This window comes from Gambusia affinis, linkage group LG13, assembly GCF_019740435.1.
Source record: "Gambusia affinis linkage group LG13, SWU_Gaff_1.0, whole genome shotgun sequence".
In the NCBI taxonomy this organism is placed as follows: Eukaryota; Metazoa; Chordata; class Actinopteri; order Cyprinodontiformes; family Poeciliidae; genus Gambusia; species Gambusia affinis.
Window position 1 is genome coordinate 18850897 of NC_057880.1, and position 21173 is coordinate 18872069.

At 37.9% G+C, this 21173-nt stretch overlaps 2 protein-coding genes across 5 annotated transcripts in view; both read right to left on the reverse strand.

Moving 5' to 3' along the window:
- The window catches only part of tacc2 (transforming, acidic coiled-coil containing protein 2), a 57777-nt gene extending 45214 nt beyond the window's left edge, over positions 1–12563 (reverse strand). For 2 of the 3 annotated variants that reach the window (XM_044137229.1, XM_044137228.1), the window contains exons 1-3: positions 12160–12563; positions 2217–2434; positions 1282–1392 (exon numbers count right to left, since the gene is read on the reverse strand). In XM_044137229.1, coding sequence (XP_043993164.1) covers positions 1282–1392; positions 2217–2434; positions 12160–12270 — 440 coding nt within the window. In that variant the 5' untranslated portion in view covers positions 12271–12563. The remainder of the gene's footprint in view (positions 1–1281; positions 1393–2216; positions 2435–12159) is intronic. The other variant, XM_044137230.1, reaches the window with a different exon arrangement.
- Positions 12564–12722: 159 nt separating this feature from the next.
- Positions 12723–21060, reverse strand: nsmce4a (NSE4 homolog A, SMC5-SMC6 complex component). Of its 2 annotated transcripts, none has more exons than XM_044137234.1 (11): positions 20967–21060; positions 19210–19438; positions 19052–19132; positions 17994–18124; positions 17185–17336; positions 15995–16094; positions 15456–15546; positions 14680–14771; positions 14543–14591; positions 14350–14435; positions 12723–13382 (listed from the first exon to the last, which is right to left on the reverse strand). In XM_044137234.1, exons 2-11 carry the CDS (start codon positions 19412–19414, stop codon positions 13317–13319), a joined length of 1053 nt encoding a protein of 350 aa, XP_043993169.1. In that variant the 5' UTR covers positions 19415–19438; positions 20967–21060; the 3' UTR covers positions 12723–13316. The 2 variants fall into 2 exon arrangements, with proteins under 2 accessions (XP_043993169.1, XP_043993168.1); XM_044137233.1 differs by lacking the exon at positions 20967–21060 and adding an exon at positions 19632–19945.
- Between the last annotated feature and the right edge of the window lie 113 nt (positions 21061–21173).

Below are 21173 nucleotides of genomic sequence, written 5' to 3' on the forward strand. Positions count from 1 at the left end.
AGGAGCATTAAGCAGAGAAGTGGCTAAGAGGCCCATGACGGCTATAGGGGAGCAGCAGAGATCCATAGCTCAGGTGAGAAAGATCTTTATTAGTTGTGCACTCCACTAATGAGACTGTTATGAAAAATGTCTGCCACAAGCCAAGTAGGACACAGCAAACAAGTGGAAGAAAAAAGGTGTCAGATGAGAACAAAATTAAAATCTTTGGCCAGGGTAACACAGGAAGGAAACTGCTTAAGACTTAATACTTTATTTCAGGCTGAACTTTACATTAGAAGTAGTGTATTAAACTTGAAAGAAAACTGCTAGAAAACTGTAAATAAGTCGTTTCTTTTCAAAACTTCAAAACTATGTTTCTCGTTTTAGAAGACTTTTCAGCCAGACAGATGAAATACCTGAGTCCCTGCTTAGCTCTTAATTAGAAGTACAGGAAATAAGAGGTTGTGTCATAGTTATTTGCCCTCATTCTTCTTGCTTATTCTGTTTGGGTTTCATCGTGTGCACCATTTCCTTTTTTTCAACTCTATACCAAAACCAACTGACAATAAAACTGCTTTAAAAACAAACTTCTCTCATGCTAATCCACAGAAACCAAACCAGTTGTTTGTGTTTAGTCTGCAATAAAGTTTAGGTGGAGGAAAATCCTTATTATTCCCTTCATCCGTCAGCTGTGATTGCACTCCTTGTACTCTTGTAAACACAAAATCTCTTCCAGCATGCTGCTCACTCACCAACCTGCCATTCAAGCCTGTATCTAATTCTCTTGGCACTTTGCACTAAAGGGCAAAGCAGTAAATAAACTTCAGTGTTTCCAGCTGGCAGGCATCAAAATGATTCCTGCTGCTGCCTGAAAAATGGAAATTTAGCAAATGTCTCAAACAACAACGCATCTTCAGACTAATAAGTCTGCAGTGAGTAGGCAAAAACAAGCTGGATCACTGTTTGCCATACTTCCTTTTTGGAGTTTGAGCTGTAAAATTATCAAGTCAAACATTGTCTGTGTTGCCGCAGGGTGTGACATTTTCAGTAAACATTAAAGCCTTGACGTAGATCATGAAAAAAAATGTTCGCAGATAATCCACTTTATCATGAGGAAATTAATCACCACAAATCAAAATAAAACCTGCCTCAACCGGCAGCATCACAGCAGCGACACCATCGCAATCAAGCATGAGTTAGAAACATTAGATTAAGCCCAAACGCCCTGATTTATAACACTATGATCTCATTTACAGCTGACCACAGTCCCATGGCAGAGACGCATGCCAAATCATGTGCTACCTTCTGTCTAAAACCTGCAGTGGTCCACCGACATCCATGTGATGCTGCAGGCCCACCAGCAGGGGGTTCACCAGCTCACATTTTTTCCCATCAGAGCCAGAATGAGCTCTGCTGACAGGTCCATAAAGCAAACATGGGAGACACACACAGATCATTATGGAGTTAACTTTCTCCTCTGGATAACTTGCACATATTGTATTGTTTATAACCAGTGCATCATTAGACAAAGTTAATTTATTTTCCAACAATATAATTTTGGCAATTACTTGACCCAACTTGACCACAGTAGTGTAAATATTTTTAATAAAATGCTTCCTTGTTGTTTGTATGTTTCTCACCTTATGGAGGTCCCAATACCAAAAATAAATCCTTGATGTCACTTTTCTGGTCTTTGATGCTTGTTTGAAACCCCAGCTTTCTCACTGTAAGGTTATTACTGTATTCACACAGAAAGTTCTAGAGTGGCCTAGTCAAAGTCTGGACTTAGATCTGACTGAAATGCTGTGGCATGGCCTCCTTCTTGAGAACATTCCAGTGAAGTTAAATTAAGACATTTGTTCCTCCACAGTGAGGTAAAAGACTCACTGCTTGTTATCACAAATGTTTAATTGACAGTTGTACCCAGCAGGGGTATTATTACAAGTTATTGTGTTTTATTTAGGAACAGGGTGGCTTGAATAGCTTTTTTCCCTAATCAATATTCATTGAAAAGCTGCACACAATAATTTTCTTAGCTAGAAGCAAAGCTACATGCTTCCCACAAGCAAAACCAATCCAAGGGAGAGAGGGTGTTTATTTGTTTTTGAACAAAAAGAAAGTTTTTGTATGTAAATTAAAGTTCAGTGTGATTTATATATTAGCTTGAGAGGTAAAAGCATCTGTAATTTCCTCTGAGGTGAAAAAACAGCTGTGGGCAAGGACACTTTTCTACATACCCCAGAGAAGACTCCCAGATGTTGAACTCGCTGCTGAAATCCAAACTGGGTAGCAGATCATGAGGAAACTCAAGCTCCTCCTGGTCCTCCTGATCTGCAGATCCTCTGCCCTCCTCTACTCCAGTGATGACTGGGACCTCTGGAAGCACTGGTTGGTAGGTGGAGGCTTCGGTCAGCACCGCCTGGTTGTCCAGTCCACTCAGACTCTCTGCTTCAGTCTGTGAGACAGTGGAGACATCATGTTGGTGCGCTGCAACCTGCAGCACATGCGCAACATACTCCAGCATGTAGTTAAACAAGCATGAGCATGTTGGAAGCAAACGTAGGAAACACCCAGAGATTAATGTTCAGACACAACATGTGATCAAATAACTCCACCTATGTGTTAAACTACTAAGCAAACAGCTGCTACAGCAAAGTTATAGCAGATCATCTGGAATCTGTCCAATCACTAAATGCATATAAGATCTGCTTTTCTTATGTTGATGCAGGTATATACCAGCCTAACATCAGTTATCAACTGATTCTTACCTTGTGTGTTGCTGTCAGTTTGTCTGATAACAAGCTACCAGAACGTTAACTGATCTCAATGTCTGATTCTTATCTGCTATGTTCAGTCTGGCTTTGTTATCAAACTGACTATACTTATTTGCATTAAATTTCATCTTTGCCTATGCACACAAAAACAACGCAAATAAGATAGATAAACAATATTTATATATATATATATGTATATGTTCTACTCAGAAATCCATAAGTGGCATAGTTTTAGCCTCACCTGGTTCAAATTATGTATAAAAAGTAAAACAAAAGAAAAAAAACTCTTCTATTAAGTAGATCAGCACAACACTGATCTACTCAAGGAATGTGGTTGTAGCTTATTAGGCAATAGAAATGTTCATTTGTTATTTAAAAAGGAATTGAATTGATTGTTTATTTGCACCCTGCGAAGTATTTCTAATATTGTATAAAAAGGCTCAAGCGACTAAATAAAAAAATCTACACAATGTGCCAATTTTTTTATCCAATAATGCATTAATTGTCAGAATATTCAATTGAATAATCGATTATTGAAATAATCGTTAGCTGCAACCCAAGATGGATAGATGGATGGTATTCAGATCAATCATGACTACCAACACTATCTCCAGCTTCAAAGCCAAAACTCCAACTTCACTGTCTAGACTTCACATCTGCAGCTTCCTTCATGCTTTGCTGCTCTTGGGCTTTGAAATTATAACCATTAAATGCATAAAATAAAGTAGGTGATTATTACAGCCTGCAGCTGTCCATCTAAAACACACATCATAAGCAAGTACATTTCTTTTGTAAGGCTTCAAAAACAATTTACCAAGCAGACAAGTCTGTTCACAGATGACAGAACCAGTCTTTCCAGATGGTGTAAAATCATAACAGACACCAGCTATAACCATTACACAGAAAATAGATGGTCCTTTTGTTTCAGGAACTTAAAACGCCAGTCAAACTTTGAAAAGATATTGAATTTTGTCAGGATTTTTGTCAGTCTGACTGGGAAACAGTCCAATCACAGACACACATTAACACACACAAAACACTTGCCAGTGTCGTCGTGTTGCAGCAATGTCGCCCTCATAGCATCCAAACACTCAACCGTCACAATTCAGTGGAATTTCTCCCTCATGGAGCTGCTCAGTTAAGGGAGCCTGGAAATTTTTCTTTCATTTCATGGATCTCGCTTCGTTTTGTTTTTTCTAAGATTGTGGCATGCAGGTGCAGGAGCATAATAAAGTGTGCTTGTGTAGGCACATACAGAAATGCGCAGAATTGAAAGAACTTTATAACCGTGTTTTTACAACATCAGTGTATGAACTGTTTCTTAAGTTTTAGTTTTATTTCTTTAATCCATGCTGCCTGGCAAAAGCCTAGAACTTTTCCACATTTTGTGATGCTAAAACCTCGAACTTAAACGTGTTTAAGTGGAGTTTCATATAATTAACAAACACAAAGTACTGCATAACTGTGTAGTGGAAGAAAAAATGCATTTTTTTTAATGTTTCTTACATGTTCACCTTCTCATGTTTGAAAAATATTTTAATCTCAGCCAGACTGGAAGGACAAACATTAACATTAGTGTCTTTGCACACAGATTCTAAATAGGATTTAGGCCTTGACTTTGACTAGGCCATACTAACATACGTGTACATTAATCTAACAATTGCGGCTATATGCATAGAGTCGTCCAACTAGAAGACCCAATACTTCCACAGCCTTTAGCAAGTTTTATTTCTGGAATTGGCATGGATTTAGCTCTATCCATCCTCCATTCAACTTTGACCAGCTTCCCTGTCTCTACTAAAGAAACAAATCCCCACAGCATGATGCAACCTCTGCCAATTACATTGCAAACAAATGAACTCTGCTATCTTGTGACTTATAAAGGAAATTGGCTGCACTGGATTTCATTTTGAGGTGTTTTCTAAAAAAGGAAGTGAATATAAATTTAGATTGTAATTCATGTACAATTTTGCTTCCACCTCACAAGTATCCACCAGAAATATAAAATAATGGGGAAATGTCTGATTGAAACACGAGTTTGTGATTGTAATGAGAAATTTTTTTTTAAAAAAGTTCGACTGGTATGAACAGTTGGGTATAAACAGCTGTAGGAAGCATGCCTCCATGTGAAACATACAGAAAAGTTTGGCTCCATTACAAATGGCTGTCTGCACACTCGAGTAGTTTACAAACTGAACACAGATGCTCAAATCCGATTAACACAGGCAAAAGCCTGGAACTTTTCCACATTTTGTGATACAGTTGTGTGAGATTCAGAAGCCTCACCTTTGCCAATGTAACAGAGATCTTGCTCTGCTCAACACATTCAGAACAAGAGCAAATATTCAAGATTTCTCATGCACTCATGGAAATATTTGCAAAAAAAAAGTCAAGAAAACTGCCATATAAATATGTTTTTACATGTTTTAGTTTATGTGGTCTCTGCAGTGCTTCTTTTTTTCTTTTTTTTTTTTAAAAAGACAAAATACAAAAGAGAATAAAAGGAATTGAATGAAAAAGTGAACCGGCAGGAGTGTCACTTTGAATGGCTGTGATCTCACTGCTGGTTCTATTTTCTGTATCATTGTTGCATAATCAGATTAATAAAAGACATTCTTCTGCACCTGCACGTAATGCAATAATAAGCCTGTATGAAAAGAAGCCCCCCCACGCTTCAAAAAGCTTACAGCCAACAATGATTCACCTGCTTACTGGTCCTTTAAAGGTCACCAGAGGGGTCAGTGAGGTGGAAAACCACAGTCCTTCTTTCTGTTGGTTTCAACACCACACAGGGGAGTTGCTGATACTAATTAACCCACAAGAGCAAAACAGAAACCAGGCTGAAGTCACCTAGAAACCTTCGCCATGCGGTACGTCACGTTAATCCAACATGTCATGTGCCTAACAAACTTTAATGGCCACACATGACTCCTGTTAAGAGGAGAAAAAGAGGAGTTTCCTCCTGTTATGAAAGTGAGTGCTGCACTTACCCAGCAGTGTGCCTCGCTGTGCTGAAGGTGACTCCACAGTGCAGCTCCTCTGCTATCCCTATGTCATGCTCACAGTGTGGGCAGCCTCTGCAGGACTGTGTGTTTTGATGGGAGGTAGACAGCGGCACTGAAACATGCTGCAACACATGCTGTTGACGTCCCCTCTTCTCTCCTGCACTGACTCAGCTAAGTTCCTCCTCCTCCTGCTCAGCTGCTGCCTCTCCCCTGCTAAATTTCCATAAGCCGCCACTGTTTCTTGCAGAGTGTGTGAAGAGTAGAAACACTACACTAGCCCACACTGACAAACACAGAGCTCCTCGCTGCTGAGACAGTAACTGGGAAGTGCTATGTGTTCTCCTCCCCCATCTACTGTAAACTCTTCCCCTCTGCTTACTCTCTTCTCTTTTTGTTCCCTCCTCCTAACTACAATCCCGCTTCCTTTCTCCCGTCTTTCTATAACTAATCCTGCCCCCGGCTTCCTTCTTTCATTCTCATCATACCGTATCTCCCGTGCCTTTGCAGGTGAATGCTAAGAATCAGGCCAAAGGTTGGGCATGCAGTGAAACCTCTAAATGGGACCAGAATGTACGCCAGAGTCAATCCATGGTAGATGTAAATAACCAAAAAGACGAGTCATTCAAGCATGCTGCACGTTGATGTTTGATTTGTAAGAAACTTCTTAAAAGTGAAACAAAGAAAAGATCATTGAAAGAACGGACCAGGAACAACTGGTGATGACTAGTTATAGTGAGCTCAGCTCCCATTTCTAGTTTAGAAGCCAGTGGGACACTTAAATAAACAAGTGCTACCTGTTACATTTATCAAAGTAGCACCATATTAAAATGAGAGTCAACAAGATGGTTAGCTACATTTTTTACATTATAATGCAACTTTGACCTAAAAATTTGTCCTAGGTTCTATCAGAAAACTGTTATCTTTTATTAAAATTATCATACCACAAGTATCTTAAGAAGCAGAAAGAAACAAAGAAACAATAAAAGAAAGTAACTCTCAAAACTGTGGCACAAGTATCATTGATGGTACTGGGCTGCTCTTAGTGGTATGCAGAAAAGGTTTTGGCAATTATTTAAAGGGTAAATATGACAAAAACCTCTACTGTTAAAACTTGAACATGCAAAAACATCCAGCCCAACTGGGCTGCTGTTAAAGTTTCAAGTTTTAAACTAATAGAACTCTATATTTTATGAGAGAAAGAGAAGGCAAACTTTAAATGTTAAAGCTGCAGCATGTATTTTTTAGAATTTCTTTTCTTCTTTTTTTTTACATGTCTATTAAAACTAATCTCTTGTGACAGTATGGTATGGGGCAGAAAAAAACCATAATCATCCCAATTTACACAAGCTGGAAAGTTAAATCCCTGCTGTACTAAACACTTATACCAGTATAAAATGTATTATTTTACCTTTAATCTTTTTGTGAAACTGATAATCAGTATTATCACCATAAATATCTTTGCTGTGCACAGCTGAGTAAACTCAGAGCTTACATGTAGTCTTGTTGGTTTATTGACAATATAAGGTTTGGAGAACTGTTATTTGTTTGTATATCGTTCAGGTCTCTAGAGGTTACAGTAAGGGACATAATAAAATGTGATTATTTGAATTAGACGTCATATGCAAAAAAAAAAAAAAAAAAAAACATCTATGCAATTAATAACAGAACATCTGTTAAGCCAAACCACCTGCTTCCAAGGTTATCGAACAAATGCACAAATTCAGAGCTTACACAACACGGTAAGTTTTCTCTCTGTGGACCAAACCGGCAAAGCACTGTAGCATAATTAGCGGTGTTCACAGCAACAAACACTCTAAGCATCTTACCTCTATGAACTGATGCTAAATGCTTCCAAAATGACAAGCATTCAAACATATTTTGTACCTGCAGGGTTTCAGTTTGGTTCTCTCTGGGTGGAAACAGAACCACGTTTTCTGGAGCGCCCTCTTCTGGCTGTAACGGGGAACAAGACGATTCACCAAAAGGGGGAATGCGGCTCAAATGTGCAACCAAGAGAAGCTGGAGTTATGAAGTTTCTTTAATAGTTAAATAAGTGTTTTATATCCATGTTTTTAAACCGAGTCACGATTAGCATTGATAGTGCCTGAGCCTTCCTTAGTGGTACACAAAAACAATGAATTTCTGTATTTTGTGATTTTAAACATCAGCTTAATATTTAGTAAAGAATATTTTATAGCACTATGTGTTCAAAATTTACTACAAAACAGGATCTTTTTACAGCAGGGAACACAAGGTTTTATTTCTAAGGCAATTGGTTGTTGTTAAAAAGTTGGAGAACAGCTAGTTTACATTTTTCCAGGGTTTTTTCAAGTTTCGGTAAATTAAATTTCAGACTTTTTAAGACCCTTATTTAAGTTTAAGATAGACGAATTATGAAACAAATGCTGTTACTCAATAATCAGTTATCAACTGCACTTCATCAGGAAAACAGGAGTTAAAACCAAATCGTGTCTACTCTGTGTAGGTTCTGGATCTTAATTATAAGCTGTTCTTTTGACAAATGGTCATTTTAATCCTGTTATATTAATCCAAAATTCTCCACTTAAAGTCTTCCAGTCATGTGAAAATTACTGTTTTGCAACGGATCTTCTTTCTAAGTACAAAACTGCAGCATCAGAATGCAAGTAGGCACATTTTAGTGGCGTAATTAATCAAATTTTTTCAGCCTGTTCAGAAATAAAGCATGATTTCAATACTAATTTGTATTAGAAAAGCTTCTATTACAGGCATCCAAAAGTTAGAGATCACAGAATGTAAGTTAGCTTTGTTAGTCATCTGTGCTCAGAATATTTTGAGAAATGTAAAGCAGCACAGCAGGGGAGCAAGTAGTAATCTTGCCCTTACCAATGCCTCAGTAGTGCTGCTCTCGTTCCCCATGGCTCAGCAAGTTGCAGGGCCACAACTGCCCAGACCAATGGCCTCTCACATCAGCTGGCTGAAAGAGACTATGAACAGAGAGACCATCAGTGTGCGACCGTTCTGGTGCTCAGTACAGAGACAGAATAAACTGGGGATCTGTGGGCCACTCAACACTTAGAGATTTATGTTCTTGCAGGATTAGGGACCCTCTGGTATGAGCTTGAACAGGCACAGGGTGAGAAGGAATGGAGAATTTGAGTGCAGACTGATGCCAAGACCTGCCTGCAGGGCTAAAGTGCAAGTGGTGGGATTTAAAAAAGTAGGAAAATAGCATCATAATCAATAGATGAGATTTTTGCTCTTTCTTTTGGTTTGTTATTTTGTTTGTATTTCCTTTTCTTTCCTGTAAAGCACTTTGTATTGCCTTTTTGCTTAAAATGTGCTATATAGATAAAATTACCTTTACCTTTAGAAATATTGTTTCTGGTGTAGTAAAAATAAAAAAACATTCCTAAAGTCAGATCATCTGCAGCAACAATCAGAACTTAAAGATTTGAACAAAGTCCTGGCATAAATCTAGATGAATATAACGCAGCTAATCATAATTTGGAAGACATTAGATTACCAGATTTTCTGTCCACAGTGAAGCCAGTTTACATCACCATGGGCTGAGAGATTACCAACGAGGAAAGAGTTACCTACTCTACAATCTACACCTTCAAACTTGACAGAAATTAGCAGTTTCCCTCATTGACCAGCCAAATATCTTCGGGAGTTTTATAGTTGAAAAAGGAAAAGATCTAACTATTTGACCACAATGACAAAAAATATTTTTGGAGGAGTCAAGGTTAGGACTTTGAAACTTAAGAACTCTGTGCCAGCCTGTTGGCAGCATCATGCCGAGAGCCTGTTTTGCTAACAGTGGTTGTGAAGTGTTGTACAAAGTGGATGGGATAATCAGGAGGGATGTCTTTAAGTTGAAATCAATAAACAAAGTGGTTGAAACAGGATAAAGATCCCAGAAGCATCAAAACTAGTTTTGTAAAGAATCAATGAGACTAACGTTAAGCTTCTTAAATGGCTCCCAGATCAACGTTACTGAAAATTTGTGAACAATACCTTAATCCTGATTGTACGCTAAAATATTGAGAATTAATTTTACCATTTAGATAAAGTTAGATTAATGTCTTCCAAAGATAGTTGATGTTTACAAAGCATGTGGCTTTTCTGTTGCTATTTAAGCAACTTTCAACCAAAATATATGCATAGCTCCATGCATGTACTGTGCATGCCTGCAGCACACTCACACAGTGACTGCTGGATAAGGTAATCCCTACAGGGTAAATAACAGATTGACTCTCAGCAGTGTTGCTGGAGTTGTCTGGGTGGGGAGGCAACTCTAATCCAAGATGGGCAGTATAATGCACAATTTAGATCGTTGTAAGTCAGACTTTGTCACCAGACACCGACTGATATTACATAGCAGCATTTTTTGATGTGGTAAATTTACTCTTTGACATTTCCTTTTTATTAGCATTTCTTTTATGGCTGCAGGGACTGAATGCCAGCTCAGTGTTCAGTCAGAAAGCACTGACCTGAATGTGTAAGACTTTATAAATAGAGTTGTCTCATATTTACTGCTTTATTCCAGCCTAATGCACGGGTTGTCATGCATGCTCTCCAGCTGGGTCTGTGACCTCGCTCCACAAATCGTTTTTTTCCAGCAATTATTCTTTACTCTGCATCCTCACATCCTAATTCTCACCTGTTCAACGGTGTGGCAGCTCATCTGCTCTGCCTGCTATTTGTGTGAATGGGGTGTAATTTCAGCCCCCCTCTTCACACTAACGTGCGTGCACTTTAGCTGGCGGCAGCATTTCAAGGCGTTTTGGCAGCACACAGGGGAAATCATATGATTCAACCGCTGCCAGGTCACTTTTCACCTCATCACTGTCATATAACATGAGTCCTGAAAGGTTTTTGATGGAGGAACATGTGTGTGAGTTTATGATTTCCTGTCCTGTTTCTGACCTGATCTCACAATAACAGAGTGAGATTTCTATTTATTTTTCTACAAAAACATAATTTTATGCTGTAATATTTCTAAAAGTATATTTTAGTCAGTTGTGTAAACAAGTAGATTAAATTAATGTTGTGTCTTTTATAAATAGCTGTAGGAAAAGCAATAAAATCCATGCATATAATAAAAGTGAGGTAGCAACTAAAGTTTTCACCATATATCATCTTTTTGTTCCATTTTCCTTTAAAAATGCCATAACAAAATAGAAATTGCACAGAAGTAGCTTACAAACTACTCACCATTGCAAACAATAGGACAGTTTCCAAACCTCAGGTTTGACCCTCCGGTGTGTGTTATTGTCAAACTAATGTTTCTGTCCTGCCTCCTGAGGAACCCCGGTTTCTCTGCTCCTATTTTAGCCCTGGACGCAGGGCAGAAGCAGACGTGGGGAAAGCGTGTGGGGAGGGGAGGGAGTGGTGGGTGGAGACCAAACTGGAGCTGGAGTAGCCATGTCTGCTGAGGGAGGTTGTAGGTGGATGGATCGCAAACAAACAGGAACATTAACAGCAGGATGCAGGTGTAAGGCCTCTTCACTCTTATTCATACCCCTTCAACTTTTCAGTAATACAACCACTGTGAAGTGAAAGAAAAATCATCCAAACTTCTCTTTTATTTGTTCAAGTGATTTGTTTTGCTTTTTTCCACACTCCAAAAATATGCATGTTGGGTTAATTAGTCTCTCTTAAGCCTCTTATAGGCATGAGTGCATGATTGTTTTCCCCCGTAATAAAATGCCAACCTATCCTGCCTCTTGCCCAGTGACAGCTGGAGACAAACGGTAAAGATGAATCTTTTATTGTACCTTTTATTTCACAATTATCCACAACTTTATATTTTGGTCTGCAACATAAACTCCTAAATAAAACACACTGACGTTTACGTAAGGATTCAAGAGTTGAGAACATGACCGGAAGGCAGAAAACAAGCTGCAGGGGTTTCAGCGCTCATGTCACCTGTAGCCACGCTTCACATTTACACTGAGTTGTAAGGACACACTTGCACAAGTACAAACCTTCTGAGATAAACTCAGAGAGCAGCGCCATCAGACAAAAACCTCATCTCCACTCTGAGACAGCAGAGTTGGAAGCAGATCTGGTTCCTCTATTATCTGCCATCTTTAAAGGCCACTTAGAGCAGACTACACATCATCCCTATAAATAGCATGGATCTGACCAGCTGTTTCCCAAACAGCCTCCATACTTGTCATTTGTTTGTCTTCTAGGTGCCTTCTGCTACTGGGGGTTGCTTGCTCAACTGAGCTGACAAATAGTGTCACACTCTGCCTCCAATTTTCCTCTATAACTCACATCATCCTTTGACTTTTATCCACTGCAGCTCATTTTTCCTGCTGCTTTCATCCATTCTCAAGCACAAGAACACACTTTGCCACTCACTGAATGAAACGCCTCCAATCAGCACGGCGCCTCCCCCCTCCGTTTACCTGCTTGTGTGAGATTTCAATGCAGCTCCCCATCCTGTAGTTCATGTCCTCCTCTGGTGAAGTGACCCTGGCGCTACAAGGCTGGCAGAGCACCTTCCTGCAGAACTGCATCGTTATCAATCAGCCTCAGCATCACCAGAGCATCACCGCAAAAAGCTTGCTCGTGCACGCCTCCATGTCGGTCTGTATGAGAGTGTGCATCACTGCCTGTGATGCCTGTGGTCTTCCCATGACATATATTCTCCAGTCACTGTTACATAACGCTCCCTCCAATCAAGTAAATGTGCCAGAAGCAGGAGTAAAATAAACAAAAATCAAAACAGGAGACGTTCTCTGCAGCCTGAGATCCAGCTGTGCTTTAAATCACAGCACCGGAGAGCAGACGAAGGCTCTGCTTCAGAGGGAAAAAAAATCTCAGTGAGGGGAGAGAGAGGAAGGGATGGGAGGGAGCGTGAAACGTGCCTGTCTCTTTAAAAGATCGAAGACAATGAAAGGATGCTTCTGCTGCTGGAGTCAGAATGTATCCACTGTTTAAAACGGAATAAAATCTGACGGCTCAAGACGAGGGCTTTGGCAAACAATGATTTTTTTGTTTGACAAAAACAATTTTTTATTAACAAAAACGTGCAACACGGATGCTGCTTACATATTTTCTCAATGAAGCACAACAGTGTAAACAAAGTGCGAGTACTGCATAGAGACTTAAGATGGTTAGGATAATGTGGATAAGACGAAAATACAAGAAAAAAGCTTTAAAAAATTAAACAGAGGTCTGTCAGATGTATTCAAAACTTGTGTCACTGAATCTTTCATTAAATAACATTAAAGATTAAATTAATCTGTTACTTTCTTTTTAATTAAATTGCTTAATAGTTACAAGAAGGACTGTTTCAGACTGTCTCATTATATTGTCAAAGCAATTAAACACATATTGTGAATCATGTTTAATTTCTGACGTGGCACAAAAAACATCTGTGAAATCCTAGATATTTATTTTTTCGACATGAATAAAAAAACCAATGTACAGAAAACCTTACAGACAAAAACAGTAAAAAGATTATCTGGTCCCATGAAACTCAAACAAAGGTGTTTGGGATCAAACGGACGTAAAAAGAAGCTGTTATTTAAAACTAGTGAGACAGGAGGAAGCGCCATCGTCACTCGCTCTGCATCTCTGGAGGCTGAATTATTGTCTCTTTGATTTCAAAAACATCTATTAGCTCCTGAAACAAGGACAAAAACAACAAAAGATACATTAGGAATAATTAAACTACCATACAAAAGTATCCACACCCATAAGCTATTTCAACATTATATCACAGCGTGTGTGTATATATATATATATATATATATATATATATATATATATATATATATATATATAAGAAAAAAAATCTATAAGAGTGGCGTGCATTAGTATTAGGGTTACACCAGTCAAAACTTGCAGCTATAATTTTTTGTGTCTAAAATGTCGCTGTGAGGATGGTGTGTTGAGGGAGTTCATGTAGTGTTAGTTTTATGTAGGCTACCAAATGTAGCCAACATCTGACTTTCTCCTCATCTGACCAAAGCATCTTCTTCCACATGTTTGCCATTTCCCCAACAGGCGTCATCACAGACTGATATCAGGACGTTTTAACAGCTTTTTATCAATAATGGGTTTGCTATTCCTTACAAAAACGACGGATTTATTTGGGTGAAGAAGTGATAGATTCTTCCACCTGAGCTGTGGATACCAGCAGCTCCTCCAGATTAAGAGCTGGAGTCTTGGCTGCCATTCTGCTTAATATTTTTTTGATCGGCCACATCTAGGTAGATTTGCAGTTGCAACTTTCTTCCTGATCTGCCAGCTGTGTTTCTTGGTCTTCATGAGACTGTTTGCTCATTTACCTTCACATTCACAGAACAGCTGGATTTAAACTGAATTTTATTTGTTGATAATATACCTTCTAAAGGCAATTGGTGGCAGTGGATTTTATTTTTTGGGTCTGAAAGTAAATAAGGCTTAATATTATTTCTGAAAAATTATTTTAAATGACTCTTTCCCCTTCATAATTATTAGTACTTGCTGTTGATCTGCCACAACGTAATAAAATACATTACATCTCGTGGATATGACGAAACAAATTTAGTTTTTCCAGAAACTGTAGTTGAACATTTTGTAGTATAGAGAAGCTAAAAGCTGCTCACCCTCCATATTTTTGGGCTGATAGAAACAATGCACTGTTTGCGGCTGAATGAACCTGCAGCCTCCACCTCTCCTTCTTCTACTGGTTCTGAAAGATTAAAAACATAAAAGGGTCAAAAATTATTTGATACTGTGAGTTTTCCTTGTTATTCGACAATCAAACTGTTAAAAAAAAAACGACCTTCAGGCACTCACCTATACAAGGCAACTTGTCACTATCCAACTTAAGCCGAGCCAAACCATCCTGAAAAAAAAACAGGAACAATGTTATACTTACTCAGGGTCACTAGAGGGCGACAAAACTCAGTTAAAAGAAACGGTACATTTCTCACCCTTATGAGAAAAGACGTGTGGAAAATGTTCTCCACTGTCCGTGAAAACGAGTTGGGATCGATGACAAATTCATAATATGATATTGGTGATGCTGTATTGAAGAAAACACACAGTAATTATGAAAATAATTCAAGACACTGAAGTGTTTCAGACAGGGTACAAACATTCTTCAATGGCTGGTCAAACACAACCCAGAAATCATAAAAGTGGCAGCTGGAAACAATTATTTACAACCCAATCTCTTATTTATTAGAAGATGTTTTTTATTATTACGTTTTATGTTTTCTATAACAAAAAAACATGAAAAGTTACAGCAGAGGTTGACGACACCTGAAACTTGCCCTATAAATAAAGTTTGCAAATGTTACTGTAATATTTGAATAGAAAATGTCACATGCCAAGATGATCTCACTACTTTAAGTTTGTACAACAGATCTGGCAGAGCTATCTACTCTTCATGTAGCTTCTCAACTGTAACTCATGTTTGAACACAACAGCCACAATTTACTAATGCTCATGGAAATCCCTTGCTCAATACTTTGCTTCTTAAATTTGGTTTTAAATTGCGTCAAAAAAAAGAAAAGAAAAAGAAAAGCTTTGGAAGATATTAGGTTGACAACTTATCCCCCAAAAAATATGTTTCTTCATAGAAAAAAAAGAAAACATGGAGCTGGAAATTAGTGATGCGACTGCAGAGGGTCGGTCTCTTCCTCTCTGTACCCTAATATTTGTACATTCTCATAGCAAATATCAGTAAAGATGATTTCCAACTTACGGTCAACTTCATAATAACGCTTCAGATATCCCAGGATTCTTTCAACCTCTTTCTCTGTAGCTTCTTGATGAGATTCTTCCATTTTCTTTAGCTAAAATGCAACATGATTTTATTAGCCGTCACACGTCAATCATTTTGTAATTTGCGAGTAAGCTCTAAATTCTAAAATAAAAGTAAATATTTGAAGAAAATATGCCCCTTTGAAAATTCAGCTACGTTGGCTGGGCTTAAATTTGTAAAAGATGTAAGAATAACTCTCTGCCTTCTAAAGCCGCTACCCCGGCAACCCGCCCCCAGATAAAGCAGAAGAAAATGGATGGATACTTTATAAGAATAAAGTAGCCAGAGTAAAACATAAGATATTCTGAAATAGAAAAATCTGATTAAATTACTTTTAAAGCTCATTAGCAGACTGGTAAATGCATATACAAAAGGAAGTTTAATTGCAGAGAAAAAATCCTCATAATTCAAAGTGTTTGCCAATATCAGCTCAGATGTTTGTATCAAACTGCAGCCATGATGGTGCAGCTTGGAGCTACCTGAGTGGGCATTATCCTCTTGGCTTCTTTGCTTGGTGCTTTCCTTTGCCGCTCTATTCTCTGCTTTGGAGGCGGCGGCTCAGTGTAGAAAGATCCCATCCTGTTGAAAACATTAATATAAAGTCAGTGTTTTGAGGTTCTATTCTAAGTAATAATGTTTACAAATTAAAGAGAAAAATTACAAATAAAAAAAAACTATTCAGATCAGATATTTCAAGAACTCAAGTGTTTGATCCTTTTTTAAACCACTAACTCATTCTCGTGTTAGTAGATGTGACTGAAGACAGTCCTGAAATATTTTTCCTAAAAAAAGATTTTTCTGTTTTAATAAATTCATGCAGAAATGTCTGAATGTACTGAATGTATTAAACCCAGGTTTGTGGCACCTTTGGTCAAAAATTTAGCTTTTTATTAAAGTTGGAAATTGGTAATAATTAATGAGAATTAACTAAATTTTTCATTTTCTGGTTCTGTTTTGTGGAAGTGATCACTTGAAGCTGAGTTTTTTGCCAGCCATTTGCTTCGTAACTTTAAAAATCATTTGCCCATTTTTCTATTCATTCTGGGACTCAAATCATTTGACATGTGAAACTGAAATCACTTCACATGTGCACAATTCTTCCAGTTTGTTCAGATCTATTTAGTACGATCACCGAGAATCATTTACAGCTAAACTTTCCTGTCTTGCAGGAAGATTCACACATGTATCGTAAAATAAACGTCTGATACAATCTGATAGAAAATTTAATTTACAAGTTACCTGAATGCAATATTAATTCAAGACATTTTTATTGTTATCCTTTAAGACAAAGAAAATAGGGAATGAACCATTGAAAAACACATTAATGTTCTTCCAAACTTGATTTTCTGTTCTTCTAATCTATCCAGGAAATGAAAATATTAGGAGTACTATTACTACTTCAAGCATTACCTTCAGGAAATCATCGGAACGGAATCAGCCCAAATACCAGATACGGAAATTAATACATTTTAGTGGAAGCTCTGATCTACAATGACTAACATGAGCATTATTAAAATCAGAGGTAAATTCAGGACTTTGGTGACTTACTCTATGTTCACAGATTTTATGGAGTTTTTGTATTCACTCCTGATTTCCTAATGTGAGAACTGTAAGCCAAACCTGAGGGTTTTTAAATCTGTGTGGGTGTGTTACGCTCTCTGGGATTCACATGTAGTGGAAAGAAGGCGCCGTCCTGAAACAGCACTCAGCTCTCCTGGCCAGCCGGTGCCAGGCGTCTTTGGGGAGGTAGCCATCGCCGGCACAGCCGTTCGGTGGCTCATCGTCCTCGTCCTCCAGACGGTTGAGACCCATGAAGGACAACTGTTGGAGTTGTGTGACATCAGTTCAATTCAATGAACAATAAAAAATTTACTCCAAAGACAAAACACTGAAATGATTTCAGAAGCTGTTAATTCATATGTTCCTCACTCTTATTTCATTTGTCTCCCACAGTTACGTTGTGGTCCCACTTTCTTGGTCAACAAAGTTTTGAGTTCGTTCAGAAAGTGTGCGGCGCTTCAATTTTTCCACATTTTGTTTTATTATAGACTTATTCCAAATTGTATTAAATTAACATTTTTCCTCAGCATTCTACAAACACACCTTATAAGGACAATGTGGAAAAAAGTTTTGAAATTTTTGCAAATGTATTAAAAGTAGAAAAGTCTCTGCCAAGAAGCTCAAAGTTGATCTGTTTCCACTGATCATCCTTGACATGTTTCTGTAGCTTAAAAGGAGTTCCGGAGAAACATGTCAAGGATGATCAGTGAAAACAACTCGAGTTTGAGCTCCACAGCAAAAGGTTGTGAAGACTTAAGTATATATGATTTTTTTGGCATCAAGGTAGTGAGAAATCAATCGAATGGCAAAAAATAAATATTGCATTCAAGCAGCCCTTTGCACTTGATATTGATAGCTATTCAGTTTATTCTGCAGTTCTCCTAGATCCCAGTACACTGTTTATATAAACACACTCACCAAATGTTCAGCGAAAGCAGAGGGATCAAAAGCACTCCCCTCGGAAAACAGCTGGCTGGCTTTCTCTTTTCCCAAGTCTGTGGCCACAACAAGAAGCTGAGCATCGAGCGCAGCCTCTCTTGCCTGTCGAACTGTCAGAGAGCAAAGTCACATCAGAGCAATTAATCCAAAGGATAAAAGTATGCTGGACAAAAAAAAAACATCTGGTATAAATCTAAACATATAATTTTAAAATCAAACTATCAAAGCATCTATTAGGTATGGGTTATACACATAAATGTTTAATTTCTGATGCTGGTAATGTTAGTTTTCCAGACTAATTAAACAACTAACATGGTTGCATAACTATCAGCTGTTCCAGGTTGCAGCTTGAAAAATTTCTAATAATATTCAAAATGCATTTTTTTTTCTTTTCATGTGTCTGCTCATAATGAAGCTAGAGTTTGTTGGAGAAGCTTTGAGGAAACAAAGCCATGTTCATGTGAAGATGAGAGGATTTTAAAAAAAATTAACTAAATAGTCTCTTAGATAACAATTTCAAACATCAAAATACCACAAAAAAAACATACCTGTAATCCTCAAAATTTAACAATATTTTTAATCGCAGTGTTTACAGTAACATTTCTAAAAAAAATAAAAATTAAAAAAAGCCAGAGAAGATCTTTTAATGCTAAGCCTCTATTGTGAAAATATGATTTTTCAATAATGAACTTAACCTCTGTGATAAATACAGAATCATTACACGTCAATTACATGATATTTACTCTAACCACTAGAGAAGTCAGAGAAACTTTTAATTTGAGTGACCAGTTTCATGGTAATATACCACACATAAAATATTAAAAATATTGAAGAGACAAAAAACTATTTTTAAACTGATGTGCATAGATTACCCCAGAATTTCAGCATATGAAAACATTTTCAATCTTCAAATTATGCTGGTTATATTAAAAATTCTTTAAGTGCTTTTGCTTTTTAACATTCAACTCTGGTGGAGAAATTACATTGCCACTAAGTTGCAGCTCCTAATCAAAAATACCTCGTTATTTCTCACATACCATCTTTGAAAAGTTTATTTGCCTCTTCTAAGACTTCTGTGAGCTTGTTGTTGGAAGGACTCAGCATGTCTTCTCTGTTTTCTGTAACAGAAAGAAAGGTCTATGAGCGCCTTAAGGCTTTGTTAAATAGTTAAGGCTGCCTCTCAGTAACAACTCACGTTGAACTGAGTTGATGAGGTCCCTGTATTTGCTTCGGATTTCTCTCCTGAGGCCCAAATCGTTGTCATCATCATCGTCTTGCACACCACCGGAGCTCGAGTCATGGTCCTCTCCATCACCCGGGTGTTGATCGGTTCTCCTCCGGCTGGACGACCCGTTCTGCCGGACAGCTTCATCATCACCGCCCGCTCTGGCCTTTCTCATCTCTAGTCTGCTGCAGAACAGGCTCTACGAAAGGGCAACCACATGAAGGCGAAAGCAAAAGGAGAACGTTTGGAAATAGTTATCAAAAGTTACCTTCAGCAAGTTTGGAGACAGACTATGATTATAGTAACGATAGGGTCGTAGATGTTCAGAGTTTACCTATAAACATAGCATAACAAAAAATATTGCAGAAAGAAGTTAAGACAAAGTCATTTACCTTAGAGAATTAATAAACCCACAAGACCAGCTGCGAAAAAAATGCTCTCGATTCGTGCTAAATGAAAGCTAACCCTAGCTATCGGTTAACTGCTGATGCTTTCAGCTAACGTTAGCCGTTAACCTGATTTTAGCGGTTTTGTTTAACTATGGTAATGCAAACAGAATGAAGTACAAAAAACACAAACACGAGCAAAAATTCTAAAAATCTGTTAAAAGAATACCTTCAAAGTTATTTTAAAAACAGACAAAAACTATTCTATAGACAGAAAACTATAGACAGAGTTCTGGCGTACAAACACAGGAAGTTGACGTGAAGTGTCATGCACAACCTTTCAGAATAAAAGCAAAAGGAAAATGCCGATTTTGTTGGACTAAAAAAGATACACTAGTGCAGTGCAGGGGTACCCAAACTTTGTAAGATCTACGTTTTCTCTTATCAGCTGGCTGAAATCTACCACATGTATATAAAAATATATAAATATACATATATAAAAATTGTAAATTAAACTCTACTGACTTATTTTATGCAAACATCAACTATAGGAGACATATCATAAAACTTAATGCAGTTTCTTCCATGGTGAAATTCTGACACTGGGAAGAGGCTGCTGGTTACTCATAGACAGAAGCTGGTTGCAAACTTTGGGCCAGCAGGAATCAATCAGTTATGGTTGGTGCCATAACTGACAGTAGATTATCATAACTGATTAACAATTGATAGGATTACTAGAATTCTTTTTAATTTGCTGAATCACAAAAGGATATTAGCATGCCTTTAAGCAATTTGGTTTGAGTTAACTGGAGATGTACCTAGTATTTCAAGGCGATGTACTGCTTCCTTGTGATATAATATGAAATAATTAAAATAAATCAACAAAAATATCTAGAAGAGAATACTAGACCTCCAAGTCTGGTTCTGATGCCTGAAAGGGCCACATTAATCTATGCGAGAAACTGCATTTACTGGAGATCGCCATAGTAATGGCCTGTCATAATGAGCCGGCTCAGCAAATAAGAAGTCATTAGTCCATTCAAAGGAACAAGGACCTTCATTTTTTTATAGCCATATCCTGTGGTCCAGTATTACTAAAGCTAGCTAGACAAAAGGGAGAAGCCAGCCAGTTTTTGAGCATCATTGTAAAAGTTATGTATTGAAGCAGAAGCATATTATGTGGGTGTTTTGTTGCAGGAGGGACTGGTGCACTTAAAATTTCTCTAGTATTTGGCAGGATTACCATTTAAGTTTGATGACTTAGGTAAAATGTTTTGAGAATTCTACGGTAAAGTTCTCCAAATAGCTAAAATGCTGGGCCATTCATCCTGAGTTACTCACCTTTTCAAGCAGCTTCCATGTCCACCCGGCCACTCTAGGACAGAAGTCTGATTGTCTGCATTGTTTTTCTGGCTTTTTTTAAATTTTTTATTTTTATTTACAGAAACCATCGTTGCCTATCCAGCTCAATTGCAGTGCTTACAGTCACTAGATGGTGCTAAAGGAGAACCCGATGGGACAGACGGCTGGTGTTTATTTAGATTTTGC